The 23,672-nt window shown below is 44.3% G+C and overlaps 1 protein-coding gene across 1 annotated transcript in view; it reads right to left on the minus strand.

The window, feature by feature from the left end:
• The window catches only part of hgd (homogentisate 1,2-dioxygenase), a 65,466-nt gene extending 42,798 nt beyond the window's left edge, over nt 1–22,668 (minus strand). Inside the window, exons 1-3 of the mRNA XM_086006833.1 lie at nt 22,346–22,668; nt 12,379–12,450; nt 1,854–1,942 (exon numbers count right to left, since the gene is read on the minus strand). Coding sequence (XP_085862959.1) covers nt 1,854–1,942; nt 12,379–12,450; nt 22,346–22,360 — 176 coding nt within the window. The 5' untranslated portion in view covers nt 22,361–22,668. The remainder of the gene's footprint in view (nt 1–1,853; nt 1,943–12,378; nt 12,451–22,345) is intronic.
• Between the last annotated feature and the right edge of the window lie 1,004 nt (nt 22,669–23,672).

Raw genomic sequence — 23,672 nt, forward strand, 5'->3', positions numbered from 1 at the left:
CACAAACCTAAGTTGAAAGCGCCCGCACTTTTTGGGAGGTACCGTTGCAAGTATCGTATACAACCATTATCCTTCTCAACACACATCTTTCATTGTGCCTAAGCTGGATAGTATAGAATCATAGAAATTTACAGCACAGAAAGAGGCCATTCGGCCCATCGTGTCTGTGCCAGTTACTGGTGGCTGTGGAAAAGCGGCAGGCTGTCCCCTTCCCGCAAGCCGGCAGGAAGCCATCAGCTCAAATGCCCATTGGAGGTGATGGACAAGGAACAACAGCAGCTGTTCAGGCCTAAACCTGAGGCTCTTCTCTGCTATTGATAGGTTTTTCAGTGGGGTCATCAGCCAATGATGCAGAGGTTAGTCCTGGTCTCCTAAGAGCCATCACCCCAGTGTTTCTTCTCCTTTCAAAAATGTAGGAAATGTAGAAAATCTGTTATTTTAACAAAAGCATTAACACATTTAAGAGCTTTACTCCACCCCAGCCACCAGCCTTTTGCCAAAACTCTATTTTATTTCATTATAAGATTAATTACCTCTGGATAAAATTCTTCAACTGGTTTTGATAAATTAAATATTAAGTTAGGAAAAGAAAGGTTTTAAAATATTATGGGCTGGATTTTCTCAGCCCCGAGGAGGTGGGCATGGAGGCGGGACTGCCGGTAAAGTTGCAGAATTGGGGGGAGGGTGTCAAACCCGCTCCCATCCCGCCTCCGTGCCCTCTTGCCAGGAGGCGGGAAGCCGTCCTGCCCCAGGTCCTGTCTCCTCGAGGCGGGAAAGCAATTAAAGCCTATTAACTGCCTGTTAACAGGTAGTTAACAGGCAGAAAATAGGATTATCCCCATTTTGCATTTCGATGTGCAGGCTTCCCGACCTCGGGGAACCCCGGCAGAGTGGGGGAGCTGAGTAGGAGGTCTGCGGAGGTCGGAGGCGTCTGAAAGTGCAATGTAGAGGTGAGTGATGGGTGCAAGTGTGGAGTGGTAAGTATGTAAGGTGAGTGTAAAGTGTTAGAAAATGTTCACTTACCTTTGTTTCTGCCTACAGCCTTCAGCCGCTGTGGAGCCGGAGTCCCGCCATCTCTATTGTAGATTTCACAGGCTGGCTGTTGGATCCTCCAATCCAACAGCCAGGTGATTTCTGCAAAGTTGAAAGGTTTGATGAGCCCTGAACACAAGGACTCATCAAATTACACAGAATGTCAGTGTTAGACAGCTTCACAGAGCTGTCAAACGTTGACATTTCTTCTTTCAAAAAATCTTGACAGATGGCACGTCAGACATTGACATGCTCTGTCACTGACTTCCCTCTAATTGGCCTGCTGAGCCCGCTGGGCGGGCTTAACAAGGTCAATCAGGGGAAAATCCCGCTGGTTGGCCAGGTGCTGATGGAGGCGGGATTGAAAGCCAGCAAGCAGCAGTCCCGCCTCCAAAAGCTTCCCATTGACAAAATCCAGCCCAATGTGTTCAAATAATTTAAATAATTTTTAGCTGATGTGTTCTGAACCGAGCAAAACACAATACCGGGATTTTGTAATTACTGTGGTTCAGAATTATTAATACTTAATAATGTCATTCACTTCTTAAAGACTTCTTGTGAGAAACTAATACTTGCTTTGAAAGCCTCACTAAATTGATGGGCCAGTGTTTTCACCATTTGAGTAATAGGGATATTGGAGTCTACCCATTAAGAGGTTTCTATGAATATCATGGTTTATGATGATCACATAGGGCATTTCCAATGGGGCAATTATTGGGTGCAGGAAGCTGTTTCATGATGTAGAAATTATCTTATTTCTTTACATGCTACAATACATGGAGTAAGTAATATTCTTAATTTTACCATAAAATCAATATTACCTCCTTTTATTGTTGTATCTTGGGCAGGTGAAGGCTGAACCCGAGAGCTGTTCGGCGTACAACCCATATGGACAAACCTGTGGATTATTCTGAAATGTAAAAAAAATGCAGAAAAGTTATTACTTCATTGTTTACTTGACAGGATTGTTCCCTCTGTTGCTGCCATTCACAATTGGAAATCATTGCAGCATTCCTGACCAATCAAGAGTAACCCTTTCATATACAACAACTCATTGTCAAACAATTGCTATGGACTCATAACTCCCTCCCCTCCCACCTCCACCACCCCCCAACCCAGCACACTCCAGAATATTCGGAATTGTTTTGATGTATATCATTAAATGTGTATATTTCTGTTAGATGATGAAGAATTCCAGTTTGATGTAACAGTTTAAGTTGCATTTTAGTCTTTCAGATGAGACATTAAACCGAGGCCCGTCTACTCTCTCAGGTGGACGTAAAAGATCCCATGGCACTATTTCGAAGAAGAGCAGGGCAGTTATCCCTGGTGGCCTGGCCAATATTTAGCCCTTAATCAACTTAACAAAAACAGATTATCTGGTCAGTATCACATTGTTGTTTGTGGGAGCTTGCTGTGCACAAATTGGCTGCTGCCTTTCCTACATTACAACAGTGACTCCACTTCAAAAGTACTGCATTGGCTGTAAAGCGCTTTGGGACGTCCTGAGGTCATGAAAGATGCGATAGAAATGCAAGTCTTTCTTTCTTCCTTCAGTAAATGTTAAACAAGTTAAAATGTTGCTGGCATTTACAGGCCAGCATTAAACTGTCCTTTGAAAAATAAGGGCATTGTGGACATTACCAACCGGAACATTGGCATAGATCTATCTCCACTCATGGTACATATCACACACATTTCCAATGGGGCAATTATTGGGCGCAGGAAGCTGTTTCATGAAACAGGCAGGAGCTTCATTTGAATATTCAAATGATGTTCCAATGACATCACATTGACATGTCTAGAATTACCTTTAAGCTGCAACAAGACTATAAATCCTCCAGCAACATGCGATTTCCTACACACCAAAGGGTGAGCTTGAAATCACAAGCAGTTAACATGCCTGGAGATCAAACACAATATTAAAATGAGGCTGACCACAGAAACATGCATGTTGGGAGGGTATTATTCCCATACTGCCCCACTTCTGGTTGGGCTAACACGTGATTGGAAAGGCGATGTTGTGCAGTGAAAAGATATGCATAGTTTATTCCAGTTGTTCACTTGGTTGGCAGAGCGTCGGCGGGAAACTCGAGCGGCAGAGCGGGGCTATAAAAGGCTCCAGAGACCAGGTAAGGCCTCACAGCGTCGGCGGGAAACTCGAGTGGCAGAGCGGGGCTATAAAAGGCTCCAGAGACCAGGTAAGGCCTCACAGCGTCGGCGGGAAACTCGAGCGGCAGAGCGGGGCTATAAAAGGCTCCAGAGACCAGGTAAGGCCTCAGAGCGTCGGCGGGAAACTCGAGCGGCAGAGCGGGGCTATAAAAGGCTCCAGAGACCAGGTAAGGCCTCAGAGCGTCGGCGGGAAACTCGAGCGGCAGAGCGGGGCTATAAAAGGCTCCAGAGACCAGGTAAGGCCTCAGAGCGTCGGCGGGAAACTCGAGCGGCAGAGCGGGGCTATAAAAGGCTCCAGAGACCAGGTAAGGCCTCAGAGCGTCGGCGGGAAACTCGAGCGGCAGAGCGGGGCTATAAAAGGCTCCAGAGACCAGGTAAGGCCTCACAGCGTCGGCGGGAAACTCGAGCGGCAGAGCGGGGCTATAAAAGGCTCCAGAGACCAGGTAAGGCCTCACAGCATCGGCGGGAAACTCGAGCGGCAGAGCGGGGCTATAAAAGGCTCCAGAGACCAGGTAAGGCCTCAGAGCGTCGGCGGGAATCTCGAGCGGCAGAGCGGGGCTATAAAAGGCTCCAGAGACCAGGTAAGGTTCACTAATCTCCGAACTCGGAACTCAAAGGGAAGGAGAGAGGTAAAAAATAATCAAAGTGTGACATCACCAGAAAGCAGGTAAGTGATTGGTTAGTGAGTATTTCTCTCTTTTTAAACTTAAACTCTGTGGTTTATAGTTTCTAAGGTGTGATATTCATCATCTAAAATCAGGGCAGAGGGTATTTAAAAATAATATTAATAAATTTAATTAATTACATAGAATGGGAGAGCAGGTGATGTGTTGCTGCTGCAATATGTGGGAGCTGGTGGACACCATTGATGCTCACGGTGATCACATTTGCAGTAAGTGCTGGCTGCTCGAGGAATTCCGGCTCCGTGTTGATGAGCTGGAATCCAAGCTTCAAACAATGAGACACATCAGGGAGGGGGAGAGTTACCTGGACTCTGTGTTTCAGGAGGTAGTCACACCAATTAGAGTAATTAATTCAGATGTAGTCCGTGGCCAGGGACAGGATGGTGTGACTAGAAGTGAGGCAGGTACGGGGATCCAGGAGGTAGTGTTGGAGGAGCAGCAGCCCTTGCTCTTGTCCAACAGGTTTGAGGCTCTTACTCCCTGTGGGGATGGGAACGGGGACTGCGGGGAGGATGAGCAACCTGGCCACAGCACCGTGGAGTAGGGGGCCATTCAAGTGGGGGGAGTTAAAAGAAATGTTGTAGTAGTAGGGGATAGTATCGTTAGGGGGATAGATAGGGTTCTTTGCAGCCGAGAGTGAGGGTCCCGAAGGCTGTGTTGCCTGCCAGGGTTAAGGACATCTCCTCTGGGCTGGAGAGAAACTTGGAGTGGGAGGGGGAGGATCCAGTTATCGTGGTCCATGTTGGTACCAACGACATAGATAGGACAAGGAAAGAGGTTCTGCTGAGGGAGTTTGAGCAGCTAGGGGCCAAATTAAAAAGCAGAACCACAAGGGTAATAATCTTTGGATTACTACCTGAGCCACGTGCAAATTTGGCTAGGGTAAATAAAATTAGAGAGTTAAATGAGTGGCTCAAAGACTGGTGTGGGAGAAATGGGTTTTGCTTCTTGGGACACTGGCATCAGTACTGGGACAGGAGAGAGCTGTTCCATTGGGACAGACTTCACTTGGCCAGTGCTGGGACTAGAATCCTGGCGAATCGAGTAACTAGGGCTGTAGAGAGGGCTTTAAACTAATTAGTGGGGGGGAGGTTTTAAGAGAACGAAAAATAAAAATGACAGCGGAGAAGGCAATAGAGCAAGGTAGCAGTGGGGGAATTAAAAACCAGAGCATGTCAGGAAGGGACAGAATGTATAATGATAAAGGTAAAGTAGTAAAAGGGGTAAAAGCAGGAATAAATTGTCAGAAAACATATTTGAAAGTTCTTTATCTGAATGCACGCAGCATTCGTAACAAAATAGACGGGTTGATGGTACAAATAACTACACATGGGTATGATCTGGTGGCCATTACGGAAACATGGCTGCAAGATAATCATGACTGGGAACTAAACATACAAGGGTATTTGACAATTAGGAAGGACAGACAGGAAGGAAAGGGATGGAATCACTGCAATAGTCAGAAATGATATTGGGTCAAAGGATCAGGATAGTGAAACAGTTTGGGTGGAGATAAGGAATAATAAGGGGAAAAAGTCACTAGTGGGCGTAGTCTATAGGCCTCCTAACAGTTGCAACTCGGTTGGTCGGAGTATAAATCAGGAAATAGTTGGGGCTTGTAATAAGGGAACAGCTATAATCATGGGGGATTTTAACTTTCATATTGACTGGACTAATCAAATTGGGCATGGCAACCTTGAGGAAGAGTTCATAGAGTGTATTAGGGACGGGTTCCTTGAGCAGTATGTAACTGAACCAACCAGGGGGCAGGCAATCTTAGATCTGGTCCTGTGTAATGAGACAGGATTAATAAAAAATGTCCTAGTAAAGGATCCCCTTGGAATGAGTGACCATAATATGGTTGAATTCCAAATTCAGTTTGAGGGTGAGAGAGTTGGATCTCAAACCAGCGTACTGAGCTTAAATAAAGGAGACTATGAAGGTATGAGAGTAGAATTGACTAAATTGGACTGGGAAAACAGATTAAAGTGTAAGACGGTACAAGAGCAGTGGTCTACATTCAAGGAGATATTTCACATCTTTCAAGATAAATATATTCCACTGAGGAAAAAGGGGAGTAAAAGAAAAGACAGCCATCCGTGGCTTAGTAAAGTAATAAAGGATAGTATCCGACTGAAAACAAGGGCATATAAAGTAGTCAAGTCTAGTGGGAGGATAGAAGATTGGGAAGCATTTAAAAGCCAGCAAACAATAACTAAAAGATTAATTAAGAAAGGGAAGATAGATTATGAAAGTAAACTAGCAAAAAATATAAAAACAGATAGCAAGAGTTTCTACAGCTATATAAAAAGAAAAAGGGTGGCTAAAGTGAACGTTGGTCCCTTAGAGGATGAGACTGGGAAACTAGTGGTGGGGAACATGGAGATGGCAAAGACGCTGAACAAATATTTTGTATCAGTCTTTACAATAGAGGACACTAAAAATATCCCAACACTGGACAAACAGGGGGCAATGGGGGGGGGGAGGAGGAGCTAAACACGATTAAAATCACTAAGGAGATGGTACTCGGTAAAATAATGGGACTTAAGGCGGATAAATCCCCCGGACCTGATGGCCTACATCCTAGGGTCTTGAGAGAAGTGGCGGTAGGGATTGTGGATGCATTGGTGATTATTTTCCAAAACTCCCTGGACTCAGGAAAGGTCCCGGCAGAGTGGAAAACTGCTAGTGTAACACCCTTATTTAAGAAGGGAAGTAGACAAAAAGCTGGAAACTATAGACCAGTTAGCCTAACATCTGTGGTTGGCAAAATGATGGAGTCCATTATTAAGGAAACAGTAACAGAGCATTTGGATAAACATAATTTAATAGGACAGAGTCAGCATGGTTTTATGAAGGGGAAGTCATGTTTGACAAATTTGCTCGAAATATTTGAGGACGTAACATACAGGGTGGATAAAGGGGAACCAGTGGATGTAGTGTATCTGGACTTCCAAAAGGCATTTGACAAGGTTCCACACAAAAGATTACTGATCAAGATAAAAAATCACGGGATTGGGAGTCATATACTGGCATGGGTGGAAGATTGGCTATCTAACAGAAAACAAAGAGTTGGGATAAATGGTTCATTCTCAGGATGGCAATCAGTAATTAGTGGTGTTCCGCAGGGGTCAGTGCTGGGACCCCAACTCTTTACAATCTATATTAACGATTTGGAGGAAGGGACCGAGTGCAACGTATCCAAGTTTGCCGACGATACAAAGATGGGAGGGAAAGCAGTGAGTGAGGAGGACATAAAAAACCTGCAAAAGGACATAGACAGGCTAAGTGAATGGGCAGAGATTTGGCAGATGGAATATAATATTGGAAAGTGTGAGGTTAGGCACTTTGGCAGAAAAAATCAAAGAGCAAGTTATTATCTAAATGGAGAGAAACTGCAAAGTGCTACATTACAAAGGGATCTGGGGGTCCTGGTGCATGAAACACAAAAAGTTAGTATGCAGGTGCAGCAGGTGATCAGGAAGGCCAATGGAATCTTGGCTTTTATTGCAAGGGGGATGGAGCATAAAAACAGGGCGGTCTTGCTGTAGTTATACAGGGTACTGGTGAGGCCACACCTGGAATACTGCGTGCAGTTTTGGTTTCCATATTTAAGAAAAGATATACTTGCTCTCGAGGCAGTTCAGAGAAGGTTCACTCGGTTGATTCCGGAGATGAGGGGGTTGACGTATGAGGAAAGGTTGAGTAGGCTGGGCCTCTACTCATTGGAGTTCAGAAGAATGAGAGGCGATCTTATCGAAACATATAAGATTGTGAGGGGTCTTGATCGGGTGGATGCGGGGAGGATGTTTCCACTGATGGGTGAGACTAGAACTAGGGGGCATAATCTTAGAATAAGGGGCTGCCCTTTCAAAACTGAGATGAGGAGAAACTTCTTCACTCAGAGGGTAGTAAATCTATGGAATTTGCTACCCCAGAGAGCTGTGGAAGTTGCAACATTAAATAAATTTAAAACAGAGATAGACAGTTTCCTAGCAGACAAGGGAATTAGGGGTTACGGGGAGAGGGCAGGGAAGTGGACGTGAGTCTAGATTTGGATCAGCCATGATCCTATTGAATGGCGGAGCAGGCCCGAGGGGCCATATGACCTACTCCTGCTCCTACTTCTTATGTTCTTATGTAGGAATAAAAATAATGAAAAACACCAACATTTTTCACGGCCCAACAGGATTACCTATTTAAAAGAAAATTTCAAATTCCAGGAAATTTCTGGTAACTTCTGCAATATCTAGAACCTAACATTAGAGCTTATCATTCCACCTGCGCAGTAAAGTTTGCATTTCAATTTAAATGTCTTTCATTTACTGAAAGCAGCCAATTATTATTTTTGTCAAGTTAATCATCAGAAGCCTTTTGTCGCTTGGTTGATGCAACACTTCTTGCTGTTGTTGGATGGAACACATAGCTAAACTCAAGCTGTCAGTGACATCAATGATCTTTTTTATTAGGAGCTTCTGTAATATCAATTTTTACTCGTGGAGTGAACAGGAGACAAGTTCTCTGTGTGTTAATGGGCATCAAAAGAAGAAAAGAAAAGTTTAAAAGATTAGAGAATTGCTTTTGCAAATCATTTCAGCAGAAACTGGTGATACGACATCGGACCTGATGGTATAAAAGACACTGGCCTAGAAATTCAATAAAGCCCGAAAACAGGCGGTGCCACCATGGGCTGAGGTCAACTCCCGCCCGTAAAAAGAGCACAGGCAGCACTGTTATTTTGGTGCTGTCTGCTGATTTAAATGAGGGCAGCACAGAATCTCCCGTGCAATGCACTCTTTCAGGCAGTAAGATCAGCAGGAGGCCGAAGGTCGGGTCTAAACTATCTGTGGAAATATTTCTGATTTTTGAAATATCTGTTCTCAGGAAATCGCGATTTATGAAAGTGAACTGCAATGTTTCCAGTTATGTTTCTGGTGTTTTGTAGGTTGACAGAGAGGGTATGCAAAATAAATCAAAGCTTAAAAATACACTAATCTGTCAGATTTTAAAGAATGCAACCTGCAGTTTAGCTGAAATCTATCTTTAATTCAACTGCTGACACTCTACTATTTAGCCGGCTAATTTGTCAAGTGCAATTATTAATCAAAAAAAGTAATCATTAACGGATTAAATGACTGCAATTTGGGTGGAATAATTCTAGCAGTTTGAGATTCCAAACACCTGAAGTTATCAAAACTCATGCAAAATGCATCATAAAATTTCTGATTACACCATCTAGTGCAAACAATGTCAAAATTATTTGAAACAGTGATCAGTGAAGAATGCAAAACTGTCACAGCCTGGGTTTGGTGGTGCGGCACATACTCTGCATAGTTATTGGAGACTTCTCAGAGATCTCTAGATCTCTGTCGTTTTCTCCCAGGTTGGATACGCGCTGGCAATGGCTGCACACACAGGCGTGCTTTGGAGAGGGCAGTAAATGGAGCGCCGATGCCCAAAAACACTCAGAGTGCGTCAATTTGGCGTTGCACGCAGATTGACTTCACGCTCTTGATCATTAAAATATTTGAGGCAAGCGCAGGCAACGGCAGCGCTGCCGACCTGCCCAATATGGCGGTCGCTGCGTTCTGCGCCGGAAGTGGGCAGAAGCGAGGCGGCTGCCATTTTTTCTTCAAAACCGGCCTTAACGGCTGGTGCTTAAAGTTCCAGTTTCTAGGTCTTTGGACCTTTAAAGCAATTAATTACTGCTTCAGTAAGTGGAAAACATTTACCCTGAAACTTATTTTTTTACTGTACAAGAAATAATAATTAACCACTCTGGGAGTTACACAAACCCATGTACAAACATTGGGTGAGATATTACCATACCCTCAGCAGGCTGTGGGTGGAAAACGGGCACCCCGAGGCAGCCCAGTGGCACCAGGCTGGCCCAATATTGGGCAGCCAGGAGGCTGACTCAACCCAGAAAAGGGTAGATCAGGGGAGTGGACCCGTTCAAAGGGAGGAATCCAATGTGGCAGCGGCCTTTTGTGCATCCTGAAGGAGCACTCCTGCTCATTTTGATGCCACAAAAATTAATAACAACTTAATTATGGGCTCCCCTTCGGCTGGACTGTCAGTTGAAACTGGGTTGAACATGCGCAGCTGAAACAGATGGGCATTTTGGCTGCCCAGCGGAAGGAGCCTTTGAAGGTGGCAGAGGCTTGAGCGTTGGCATAAATGGGGCACTAAGCCATTTTTGGGATGTTACTTCCCCATTTATGCTGGCTGGCCCAAGTTAAAATGTAACCCTTTATATCTACTTTAGATTGGGGGAGGAAAATTTGGCTGTTTTGCGCCTCCTGTTAGCGCCTCAAGGAGGCGCTAACAGGGTGCAAAGCAACTAGCGCTGGGGCACGGCGCCACTAATACCTTCCGCGAAATTCAGTGGGAGGTTAGCGGCGGCAGTAGCCAGTAGCACCCCGCGGTGTGCGCCTCCGGCGATGACATCATCACCGTGCGCAGTGCCTCGCTCGCACCCCCTGACCTACCGTCGGACGCTCTGTCTGACAGGGTCAGGATGGCGTTATTGCGGCCGGGGCGGCGATAATTAAAGGGCAGGTGCCGGGCAGCCATTTTTTTTTGGGCCGCCTGCCAGCAGCTGCCCACTCTCGCCTCCTCCTGCGGGGTGCCGGCCGCGATCGGTCAGCCCGGCACTCCTCTTGAGCCAGGGGAGGGAGGCCTGCAGTACCGTGGCGCTACATGGCGAAGCAGCACGTAGCGCCGCGATTTTCAATGGGAGCGCCCCAAGAGGGAGGGGGAGCACTTCCAGTAGCGCCCCGCCTCCTGCTTGGGGCGCTACCATTGAATTCTGGGCGCGTGGGCGCTAACTTTTGAATATTGAAGTTATCGCCCCAAAGGGGGCACGAGCCAATTCCCCCCCCTCCCCCCTCCCAAGGGATTTTAATTAGTCTGTGCTGCCGGTGAGGAGCCTTGCCCACTAGTGGTGCATATCAAAAATTCAGGCGTGTGCTGCCCACTATTTTCTGACCATTCATTTTATTGGAAAAACATGAGTAGCATTCACCCCAGTTTCAAATATACATTGCAGGGGAGCAAGGCTTCCTGCCAGAGATGCGGACATATAAGATTTGCCCCTATTGTGTCGTGTCTGAATCGCTCCTGTTTGCTTGCTGCCTAGCATTTGCAGATCAAGTGAGTGGGAAAGAGTGTTGAGAAAACATTCTTCAATAGAGGGAAGCAATTGCAGTCATCATTATAAACTTCTGTGATTACTACGGACTAGTGACACACAATAGTAGGAAGATAAAAAAGAATGAGGACACTGCATTCTTACAGAGCAACATGATTAACCATCAGCACTGCAGTGTCAGTACTCTGTCTTTTGTATTGACGAGTATTGTAGCATAAATAAAAAGAAAAAACTGCAAATGTTAGACATCTGAAATAAAAGCAGGAAATGCTTGAAATACACAGCAGGTCAGTGGCATCTTAAAGACAAAAGACAGGTTATGATCTTTCAGGTGTATACATGTAGCACTGTGGAGATAATTTCTACCACTGGCAATGTTCCCGTTGAGCTGCACAGCCGCGTGGCCACGCAGCTGTCTGAAGCTCCCGCACAGGCCTTAAAGGGGCCACGCACCCAAAAAAAATTAGAGGGAACATTGCTGACATCCCACATAAAGATTGGTGCCCCAGTAGTGCCCTGAAAAATCCATTGAAGCGTTCATTTTTAATAAGCTCAAGCTTACAGGTACATACAAACATACAAACATACGAATTAGGAGCAGGAGTAGGCCACTCGACCCCTCGAGCCTGCTCTACCATTCAATAAGATCATGGCTGTCTGATTACTCCACATTCCCACCTGCTCCCAATAACTTTCCACCCCCTTGCTTATCAAGGATCTATCTACCTCTGCCTTTAAAAAGACTCTGCTTCCACTGCCCTCTGAGGAAGAGGGTTTGAATCGTCAAACTGACTGTCCCGTTCGCCCATCACCCTTTTGCTCGCTGACCTACATTGGCTCCCGGTTAAGCAGCGCCTCAAATCCCTCCATGGCCTCGCCCCTCCCTATCTCTGTAATCTCCTTCAGCCCCACAACCCCCCGAGATATCTGCGCTCCTCTAATTCTGCCCTCTTGAGGATCCCTGATTATAATCGCTCAACCTTTGATGGCCGTGCCTTCTGTTGCCTAGGCCGTAAGCGCTGGAATTCCCTGCCTAAACCTGTCTGCCTCTCTACCTCTCTTTCCTCCTTTAAGACGCTCCTTAAAACCTACCTCTTTGACCAAGCTTTTGGTCACCTGCCCTAATTTATCCTTATGTGGATTGGTGTCAAATTTTCTGTCTTAAAATACTCCTGTGCAGCACCTTGGGATGTTTTACTACGTTAAAAGCGCTATATAAATACAAGTTGTTGTTGTTGTTGTTGTGCAGATTTCAGCAGGTAACTGTCAGAACTCAGTGAAAAGTGCTAGTTATTTAATCTTACTGCAGGTGATAAACAGGTGGGAATTGTACAGTACCTGACCCTCTGGTAAGGACCCAGGACAGCGTGGATCTTCTGAAGCAAATTCATTGCCAAATCCTGACATGTACTGGAAAAGAACACAGTGAACAATCAGTAATGTACCATGTTGGTATTCTTGTAAAGCATGAAAGTGGCAGATAAACACCAAATAATATTGCAACAGAGCAGAAGTATCAGAGTTGGGCTGTTCGAAAGCCTTTTCATATTCTCATGAATAACTAGGAATGGCGCAAGAGTACTACAAAGACTACTGCTAGAACTAGTAAAAAAAAACTAGAACTAAACTAAAATCTAAGGACTGAGACTGAGAACTGAAGACTGAATTTTAGTTCAAAAACACTATCTTGTATATCCTTCATTTCCAAAGAAACCTTTTCAATTCTATTGACCAATCTCAATGACACATGTGTTGGAAGAGTTCAGCCCTTCTGGTATCAATCACCTCATCAATTGCCCTGTTGGTACCTCTGATGACCTCCATATCAATAAAGCACCAGCTCCTCTAAATGCCAATTTTCTCGCATACTCCCTAGTTTCACAGGTCTTTGTTAACAAAGAGGTTGCTCACGGTTCCAGATAAGACAGGACATCTTTATGTCTCCCTTAATGAGTCATCTGTGGTTTTGATGGCTTGCTTTCTATCCCTGGCAAGGAATGTTTTGTTTCTATAAGCCTTCATGGCTAAATTAATATTAATATTTTCCTTTAGTATTTTACTTTCCTAGCATTCAGTTTGACTACTGACTCCATTTTGAGGACTTCTTAGTGCAATTCTCCTATAACCTATATTCTATTGTTTTGACTGTGTGGTTCAAAATCCTATTGGCTTTGTTGACTACTGCTCCACCCTAGTTGGACATGCATTGTGTTGACTCTACTAGGACTCCTTGGTCTCTTCAGTTTCATCCTTATCTATTTCAACATCATTCATGGAGCACGCTTGTCATCCATTTTACTTCCTATGTTGAAAGGATTCGCAAATTTCATGTCTCCCCCGAGGATTTACTTTTGGTTTATTAAAGAAGCCCTGGTTGGACTGAGTTTGGAATCCAGGGCTCAACAAGATGGCCTCATGGCCAAAGCCTGTAAGTTTCAGTTTGGACTGACAAGCTTGTATTCTGATGACTGTGAGAAGGAACTTTCCAGAACTCAAATGCAGACAGACCTTCTGCATTTATGCATTAGAAGCAAACCCAGTGGCATTCGGGCCTCTGATTAAAAGCCATCAAGGTTGTTTGCACAAACAATCAACAGCAGTCAGGGCCTATTGAATATGTAGTGGGACAAGCTCAGCAGCATTCAGGCCTCCGTTTAGAGAACATCAACACTGTTTACAAACGATCAACAGGGCATTCAGACTGGAATGGCCCCATCACGAAACCAGTTGGACAAAGGGGAACACTGATGAGATCAGTAAAACCGATTACCGACCGTCCAGGTCGATGGGCCCAGATCGGTACCTTTTGTATAAGTTTCAATACGTCCAGATTAGACAAAAGAAATGAGCTGATCTGGTGGGAGATAAGGGCTACCTGGAAGGGTATAACTAGTCCCTCGGGAAGCCGTATCTCTCTCTCTCCTGCCTCGCCTCCAGTGCCCTGCCTTACCATCAACCCAGCATAAAGGACCATCGACGAAGAGCCTGTCCAGGGAAGTAGAATACCCACAGTTACGTTTAAATTACCGGGGTATCTCTGCTTTGGGGCGGTGAAAACCTAAGACATCAGCAGGCAACAGGGCACGGAGCAGGCGTTTCAACATCCTAGACTAGTGAGCATCAATTACCTGGCCCATCACAAGATAACTTAGATAGGTATAAAGGGTGGGAGTTAAGGGAAATTGCTAAAGTGTCATTTTAGTCATTTTCCCTCGATGTGTCCGTTTCTCCTCCCCCGTTAAGTGTAATTGTGCTGTATCCATAATGATTTTCTCTGTAGTAATTGTTCTCTATTTTAATAAACATTGGTTTTCTTTGCACCGAACCACTGGTCTCGCTTGTCTATATCGCTACTTGTAAATAAGTCCGGTGCTCAGAACCAAAAAGAGGAAGCGATTCGAACTGCATGGGGCTGGAGCAGCTCAGACACACGACTGACTGACCAGACACAAACCCCAAACCAAAACCCCCTACAGAAATGGCGAGCCAGGTAGGAGCATCAGCGACAGTATGCGATATGACAGACAGTGGTGTGGAGGGAGAAACCGCAATGGAAGAGAGGTTGTCCACTTATGTGTGCAGAAAGGTCAATATCGTCAAGAAATGGGTGGGCGCTATGTTAAAGGCCGAGCGTCCCATAGACGCCGCCGCCCAGTGGACGGCAAGTAAACAGCATAAGCGGGCAATTGAAAAAGGCAGTCTGTTATAAGAAACAAGTCCTAGTGCTGGACAGTGTTGTAGCAGCACAGGCTGCCAAGCTCAAGAAATTGGCCCTAGAAATGCAGGATAAGGTTTTAGCGGAAGAGAAAGTGCTAGTGGCACTTCAGGCGTTAAGCCAAGAAAGAGCGCAGACGGCAAAGGAACACCAGGCAAAGGTAGAGCGCCTGGAGGCCCGGGCCGGCGAAGTGCAACGGGAACATCAGGCAAGGGTAGAGCGCCTGGAATACCAGGCCGCTGAAATTAAAGCCAGCGCTAGGCGCAAGATGGAGCAGCTCAGACACACGGCTGACTGACCAGACACAAACCCCAAACCAAAACCCCCCTACAATGTGTAGCACTGTACATTTACTTGCATTAAATTTCATCTGCCATTGTCCTGTATATTTACATATTTTGTCCAACGCATTTTGTAATTTCTGAGCTATGTTTTCGGATTTCACATCTCGTCCTAGTTTGGTATTATCTGCAAATTTGATCACTTTCCATTGGGTGTCTGAATCCAGGTTATTTATGTAAATTAAAAACAGTTGTAGTCCCAGTACTGAGTCACTCAGTATCCCCCCTGACTCTGATGTAACTCCTGTAGTGTCCGCGTATCAATAACACACGGACTGCAGGAGAACGGTAATAACAGGTGTTTACTGAACAGAGGGTATGCTGGAACTGAAAGTACAGAAGCCTGCTACGGCTTTATATACAGGTGTGGTCACTGCCGGTACTACAGTATAAAAGCAGTTCTCTCTTAAAGGTACATACACAACAATTCCTCCCCTTTTAGATAAACAGTACATAACATTCATTTAACAATTAAATAATAACTAATTACAATTACAATTTTCTCTGTACTATATACATCAACTGAAGTAATCATTTATAAATTCAGTCTTTGAGGAGGCTTCCTGATCCTGTCTGGATAGCGCCTTTCTCGAGTATCCTGTTCTTGTGGCGGAGTCGATTCTGGCTCATTGTCATTGGTTGGTTCATCAGCTTCCAATACCGCTGATTCTGAGGTAGACGCAATCTGTACTTCGGGTTCATCACCAGGTGCGCATGCTCGTGGTATGGGTTTGACTTGTTCCTGTGACTCTAGAATCTGGTCAGCATGGCGTCTCACGATGCTCTCTCCAACGTCCACTGTGTACATTAATGGTCCCTGCTGTGTGCATATCATTCCTGGCTGCCATTTTTCTGTTCGGTAGTCGCGGGCCAAGACTGGTTGCCCTATCTTGAAGCTCCTGGTTGGCTTCTCATTGGTGTGCTGGAATTGTTTATCCTCAACATCTCGTCTTATGTTTGGTTTGAGCAAATCCAGGCGACATCTTAACCTTCGGTTAAAAGAACATTATGGCTGGAGCTTGGTTGGTAACTGCATGTGTCGCATTCCAGTAAGCAAACAAGAAATTATCCACCTTGTGTTGTAGTGGTATGTTGTCATTATACATCGCCTTTATTGCTTTTTTAAAGGTCTGAACAAACCTCTCAGCCAATCCATTTGTGGCTGGATGATATGGGGCAGATGTGTAATGTTTTACCCCATTATTCCTCAAAAACCTCCGGAAATCCTCGGACACAAACTGTGGTCCATTGTCGGAGCAAATCTGTTCTGGCAAGCCATTCCTGGCGAAGATGGCCCGTAGGACTGCAATAGTTTTCTCCATGGTGGTGGAGGACATTTTGATGACCTCTGGCCATTTTGAATGTGCATCCACGGCGATTAAAAACATTGAGTCCATAAATGGACCAGCAAAATCAATGTGCACCCGTTGCCATGAAGATGAGGGCCACTCCCATGGGTGTAGCGGGGCCTGTGGTGGAGCATTTTGGACTTTCTGGCATCCTGTGCATCTCTTGGTCATATCCTCGATTTCTTTATCGATTCCCGGCCAGCACACAAACGCCCTGGCTAGGCTCTTCATTTTTACCTCTCCCAGATGACCCTCATGAAGCTCATTGAGCACTCTATCTCTCAACTTGGGTGGAATTACCACTCGGGATCCACACATCAAGGTCCCCCGGCACACTGACAGCTGTTCTCTCCTTGGCGAGAATGCTGGCAACAGTGAGTCGCCATGTGCTGGCCATCCCTTCACCGTCAAATCATAGACCCGAGAGTGTCGGGTCATTTCGGGTTTCCTTCTCTATACTTGAGTTTGTAACAGGTAGACATTCGACTATGGTCGAATGGAATATCTCAACAGAGTCCACTGCAGGTGCTTCCTCCACCGTAGGCAACGGCAGGCGCGACAGCCCATCAGCGTTTCCATGCTGTTTTGTACCCTTGTACTCTATGTCGTATTGATGTGCCCCTAGAAAAAGGGACCATCTTTGCAGCCGCTGCGCCGTCATCACCGGGACGCCCTTCTTTGGGTTAAAAATGGAGACAAGAGGCTGGTGATCAGTCAGTAGGGTGAATTTCTGCCCGTGCAGATAGTGATTGAACTTCTTCACCCCCACACCAGGCTGAGGGCCACCCTGTCAATCTGGGCGTAGTTACGCTCGGCTGAGGTTAACGAGCGCGACGCAAAGGCTATTGGCCTCTCTGAACCGTCAAGGAATTTGTGTGACAGCAGCGCTCCAATGCCGTAGGGAGACGCATCACATGCCAACCGAATCGGTAGTGTTGGATTGTAGTGGGCCAATACTGCTTTTGAAGTTATTAGGCATTTACATTTCTGAAAGGCACGCTTACACTCATCACTCCATTTCCATGCTACTCCAGTTTGCAGCAGGGCGTTCAGTGGGTGCAGAATTGTAGATAAATTTGGCAAGAACTTATGGTAGTAGTTCACCAACCCGAGGAACGACCTCAGTTGCAACACATTTTCTGGTGCTGGAGCCTTGACTACTGCCTCAATCTTGTCTGGGGACTTATGTAACCCCTCTTCATCAATCATGTGGCCACAATACGAGATTTGTTTCCTGAAAAACTCGCATTGGGGGCGGTTGGCTCGTAGCCCATATTCTTGTAATCTAGTGAGCACCTGCTCCAGGTTGGCAAGGTGTTCACTGTCATTTTTGCCCGTAACCAGGATGTCGTCCAAATAGCACTGGGTCCCCGGGATCCCTTGCAGGACTTGTTCCATCGCCCTCTGCCAAATAGCCGGAGCTGATGCTACCCCGAATACCAGTTGGTTGTACTGGTAAAGACCTTTGTGAGTGTTTATCGTGAGGTATTTTCTAGATGCTTCTTCTACCTCCATTTGTAGATACGCTTGGGCCAGATCAATCTTCGTAAAGCGTTTCCCTCCAGATAGTGAGGCGAAAATATCTTCTATCTGCGGAAGTGGATAATGTACTGTGTGCAGGACTGGGTTCACAGTTACCTTAAAGTCCGCACAGATGCGAGCCTTCTTCAGCTCCCCAGGCGTGCTGCTCAATGATTTCTTCATTACAGGAACGATGGGTGTGGCCCACTCACTCCAGTCCACCTTGGACAGCACACCCGAACGCCCCAGACTCTTCAGCTCTACTTCGACGGCTGGGCGGATCGCGTACGGTACCGGTCTGGCCTTAAAAAAATTTGGGTTTGCGTTATCTTCAATTTTTATCGTTGCCGTTACTCCTTTTAGAGTCCCAAGTCCTTGCTGGAACACCTCTTTCACGTCAGTTAGAATTTTTGACAGTCGTCCAGGTGTGACGTCGTCATCCTTTTTGTCAGCCACAGTTAGTGCCTGAATGGAATGCCAATCCAATTGTATTTTTTGGATCCATTCACATCCCAATAATGGTGGTCCTCCATCTTGTAGTATATAGAGATACAGTTTCTGTGTTTCCTTGCCATTGTATTTAACGGGCACCCTTATTTTTCCTCTGGGGTAGACTTTTTGCCCCGTATACATCTTCAATACAATGGACGTGTCCTTCAAGGGTATGTGTGAGAATAGCTGCTCATAGTCTCGTCGATTCATGACTGTTAGGGCTGATCCTGTGTCCAATTCCATCTTTACTTGGGACCCTGCTATCATGGGGGTGACCCAAATGGTTCGGTGATCCTCCTTTGCGATCACGTTGTGTAACTTTAGACAACTTAGTCTCCTGCTCCCGGAGTCATTATCACTCTCCTGATCTTCTGAACTAATGTCTGTCATTTTTTTTAACTTTCTTGTACTTTTCCTTAGTAGTTCTTTTAGTGTTGGTTTTCTTTCCCGACCTGCAGACTCGTGTTATGTGTCCCACTTTTCCACATTGCCTGCATACTTTGTCCTTAAACCAGCAGTCCTTCTGGTCATGGAGGTTGGTCAGGAGAATCTCCCCTTCCTGAATCCACACTGACTGCAATTATCTATGCTATCGTTGTACAGTGATCCTCAAGCTTGCTCCTGTTAATCAATTCCATTATTTTACACGGAATGGAAGTAAGACCAATGGGTCGCTAGTTGCCTGTGTCTGTTTTTGAATATGGGCACCACATTAGCCTGCTACCAATCTACTGGCACCTCGGCCATTCCATTGACTCTTTCATAATGATTGTTAGTGCCTTACAAGTCTCCTTCCTAGTCTCTCTCAGCACTGTGGGATAAATACCATCCACCTCTGGGGATTGATTTGTTTTGAGGCCGTTCAACCTGTTTAGCACTTCCATCTGATTTATAGTGAAGTCATTTATTGTTTGGAGAGGGCACGTTGCTCATATCTTCCTGTGATTACTTGGGATAAGTCATCATATTTACTATTTTGTGCCTTTCCTCAATTTCAACCCTATTTGCATCTTTTACGATTTTCACCTCTTCCCTGACTGGCCTCTTACAGTTGTAGTACTGAAAGAACTTTGACAGTTACGCTTCGCCTCAGATGCTATACAATCTTCCAGGTCTTTCATTGCCTCTCTGATCATCCTCCTGAAGTGTTTCTGTACTTTCTTATATTCTTCCCAGTGCGTCCTTCTTCTTTGTCCCTGCAGGATTTATACAAGCCATTTTCCCTCTCTCTCTCACTTTTGTTTGTTAATCCATTTAGGATCATGTTTGGTTAGTCTGAGCTTGTTGGTTTTGTTTGGTTTTAACTTGCATTCTTGGCATTGTACCTTTAACGATGTTCCACTTTTCTTCTACTGAAGTGTTGTATTTGTTTTAGTTGTTCCCTGATTTCATTGAACTTAGCCTTTTAAAGTTATGTATTCAGCTCACTGTTCCCTCAGGGATGCTATGAGTTCCATTTCATTTACTGGGTCATTAACGAATACCAGTTCTCATGGCTTCCTTGGTGCATTAGGTCAAGAAGTAGTTGTGCACTACATCTACCCATACATCACTTGATTTTCAGTTTATTTAAAGATGACTGAAGTCTTCCATTATAACTTTCCTGTCCTCATATAACCTTTTGATCCCTTCATAGAGCAAATGTTCTCCTTCTTATGCTGACCTTGTGGTCTATAGCTTATCTCTAGTTTTAGATTGGATCATTTGGCATTTTGCTTTATTCATTCTTGGGATTTGGGCATCGCTGACAAGTCCGGCGTTTATTATCCATTTGTAGTTGCCCTGAGAAGGTAACGGTGGGCCTTCTTGAATCACTGCATTGTTTCTTTGTACTACTCTAGTTAGATTTCTCTTCAGTACAGTAAGGTAGTGATTATGTTACTGGACTGATAATCCTGAGGCTTGGACCAATCATCAAAAGAACAAGAGTTCAAATCCCACCATGGCAGTTATAGAATACAACTTGCTGGCTCACTTCAGAGGGCAGTTAATAGTCAACCACATCAGTGTGGGACTGGAGTCCATGCCAGGTAAGGATGGCACGTTTCCTTCCCTAAAGGACATTATTAGTGAACCAGTTAGGTTTTTATGACAATCTGACAGCTTCATGCTCATTTTTACTGATACCAGTTTTTTAAATTTGCAGATATTTTTTTAAACTGAATTCAAATTCTAAAACTGCCATGGTGGGATTTGAACTCTTGTTCTTTTGATGATTAGTCCAAGCCTCAGGATTATCAGTCCAGTAACATAACCACGACACTACTGTACTGAAGAGATATCTAACTAGAGTAGTTCATTCTGTAGCTTTCTACTTCCCACAGGATCAACTTATTTTACCTCCCAGGTGTCCCTGACTTACAGGGCTACACCACATCCTTTTTTATCCACTTTGTCTTTTCTAAACACTCTATACTCCTGAATGTCATATTCATTTCTATCCTCTGGATTTAGCTATGTTTCTGATATTTCTACAACAGCCTCCAGTTCCAGCATTTTATTTCTAATGCTTCTAACATTTGTGTATATACCTCTTATAGTTCCCCCTCTTCCCACAACCACCAGTGTCTGCCTATTCCTGGTCTCCAGTTCAGGTGAGAATCAAATAGTACCTGCTCGATCCATAGTTACTGTATTATGGATCTTATGGAACAGGATTGGGAAAAAAAACATAGGATCTGTAGGATTTGGGGGAAGACCAGTTTGACCGGATTTAGCAATTTAATTCTTGTACAGAAGTATTAATGGAGTAAAGGTAAACAGTAATATTATTTTAATAACCAATTGAGTGAGTTTCTGAGTTGATACCAGCCTGCCGACTACCTTCTGTCCTATGATCTGTTTAATCTGGGATCTGTTTCCTCCCTGCCCTTTCACCCCCTCACCCCACGCTTCTAGTTTAAATGATTTGCTATTGCAGCCTTGATGTTCCTTGCAAGTCTTTTTGTTCCTTCATGATTTAGGTGCAGCCTACCTCTCCTGTACCAGTAATTTTTTTTCTGGAAGGATTCCCAGTTATTTATGAAGGTAAGAAGGTTGTGCTCACACCATGTTGCCAGCCATTTCTTCAGCTCCTCAATTCTTTTGGTGAATTCTCCTCCTTTCCCAATTATTTTTGAGGAAATTAAGACTGGATTATCACAGAAACATCACAAAGGATATGTTTAAAATGATGGAATTTTAAAGAGGCAGCAATATTGTTTAGCATGTTTACAATATACCCCATAATAATGAGGAGGCACAGGGTGATGTTCCAACTATAACTGTGACCTCTTGTCGGTAGGCAGATACTTGCAGCCTCCTGCTCATTGGCTGTTGTTCAGGCAACGCCCAAGTTTCAAAATACATGTTTGTGATCAAAGTCTGAAAGTTGTGCAATGCACAGTCACAGACTGCTTTTTACCGGTTTTAACCAAAAAAAATACTGCTATATTTTATTTCCAAAAGATACCAACTTTCAGCTGCTGAAAACAGTAAGTTATGTGACAGAGATATTGGAGAAAATTGTGCATTTGAAAGAAAATGATAAAGATGCAGTAGAATTTCAGCAATAAAACTAAAAAGTGATTATAATTTTCAGAAGTATAGGTAGACTAAATAGATCCATAGTATGCTAACAGTGGTTGGAAAGATAATACTATTACAGCAAAGTAAATTGCCCAAGAAAAGTTATAAATGAATATAAAATTAATTGGGAGAAAATAGAATATATTTTTAATTAAGGTTTTTACCCCCTGAGTAATTTGAAACCAAGGATTATATCAATAAATATTAGTGGATCATATCAACATTGGTGAAAGAAAAACAATAAAAGAAATTGTTTATGAAATTTGGCTCCTGTGATAAAACATATTTAAGTCTAACATTGATAAATTTGTAGTTCTTACCTTGAGCGATGCCATTTTTATTCTGCTTTTCTTTTGTTTTTATAATCCACGGCAGGTCCAAATTACAACTGGACAGAAGTGATTGAACCAAAGGTAATTCCCGGAGAAGAGAGAACCTTGTAGCACCAGGGGAGGGAACTTTATAAAACAGGGATTGCATTCGGCAAGTCCAGAACTGATGCAACACATCTGATAAAAAAGATATGTGGAGAATCAGAGAAGTCACAGAATGAGAAGTAGAGAGAGAAAAGGAAGAGGCTTAAAAAATGTGAATAAAAAGTAAAAAAAACACCAAACAACTAAGAAAAATTAAGTAGTGAAAAAATAATTTTAAAATGGAAAAGAAAAAGGAGTCGAGAAAGAGAAAGGTACTACAATTCAGAGAGAGTTTAATTATTAAATAGTCATTCTTCTATTAACCGCTTTCACCTTTTGTATCAGCTTCCATTTCAGAGACTATTCCGAAACCACATCAAGTACTACTGGACTTCCTTCTCCTCTGCCAAGACCACCAGTACTCCAGGTTCATTCTGGAGAGCAAAGATAACTCCTGACTTCTTTTCTCCACAGCCATGACCCCATTCCACCTAAACTGCTGGCCACTCATCATCCTTTTTGGCCTCCATGCTAGTTGGCATGATAAATGGTTCCCTCTCCTCAGGTACTGTTGTCTTCCCATTCAAAACTACCATTATCACCCCCTCCTCATAAAAATCACCCTCAACCCCTCTGTCCTTGCAAACTACCATCTCATCTCCAACCTCCCTTTCCTCTCCAAATGTGTTGTTATTTCCCAAATCCGTGGCCATCTTTCCCATAACTCCATGTTTGAATCTCTTCAATTAGGTTTCCGCCCTACCACAGCACTAATATGGCCCGAGCCAAAGTCTGAAATGACCTTCTCTCTGACATAGAAACATAGAAGATAGGAGCAGAAGTAGGCCATTCGGCGCCTTGATCCTGTTCCGCCATTTAATGAGATCATGGCTGATCATCCAAATTCAGTACCCTGTCCCTGCTTTCTCTCCATATCCCTTGATCCCTTTAGCCTTAAGAAATATATCTAACTCCTTGAATATATTTAATGAATTGGCCTCAACTACCTTGTGTGGTAGAGAACTCCACAGGTTCACCACTCTCTGGGTGAAGAAATTCCTCCTCATCTCAGTCCTAAATGGCTTACCCCTTATCCTTAGACTGTGACCCCTGGTTCTGGTCTCCCCTGCCATCGGGAACATCCTTCCTGCATCTAGTCTGTCTAGTCCTGTTAGAATTTTATAAGTTTCAATGAGATCTCCTCTCATTCTTCTAAACTCTAGTGAATATA

This window comes from Somniosus microcephalus, chromosome 14, assembly GCF_052327205.1.
Source record: "Somniosus microcephalus isolate GS21.2 chromosome 14, FLI_Smic_1.0, whole genome shotgun sequence".
Taxonomy (NCBI): domain Eukaryota; kingdom Metazoa; phylum Chordata; class Chondrichthyes; order Squaliformes; family Somniosidae; genus Somniosus; species Somniosus microcephalus.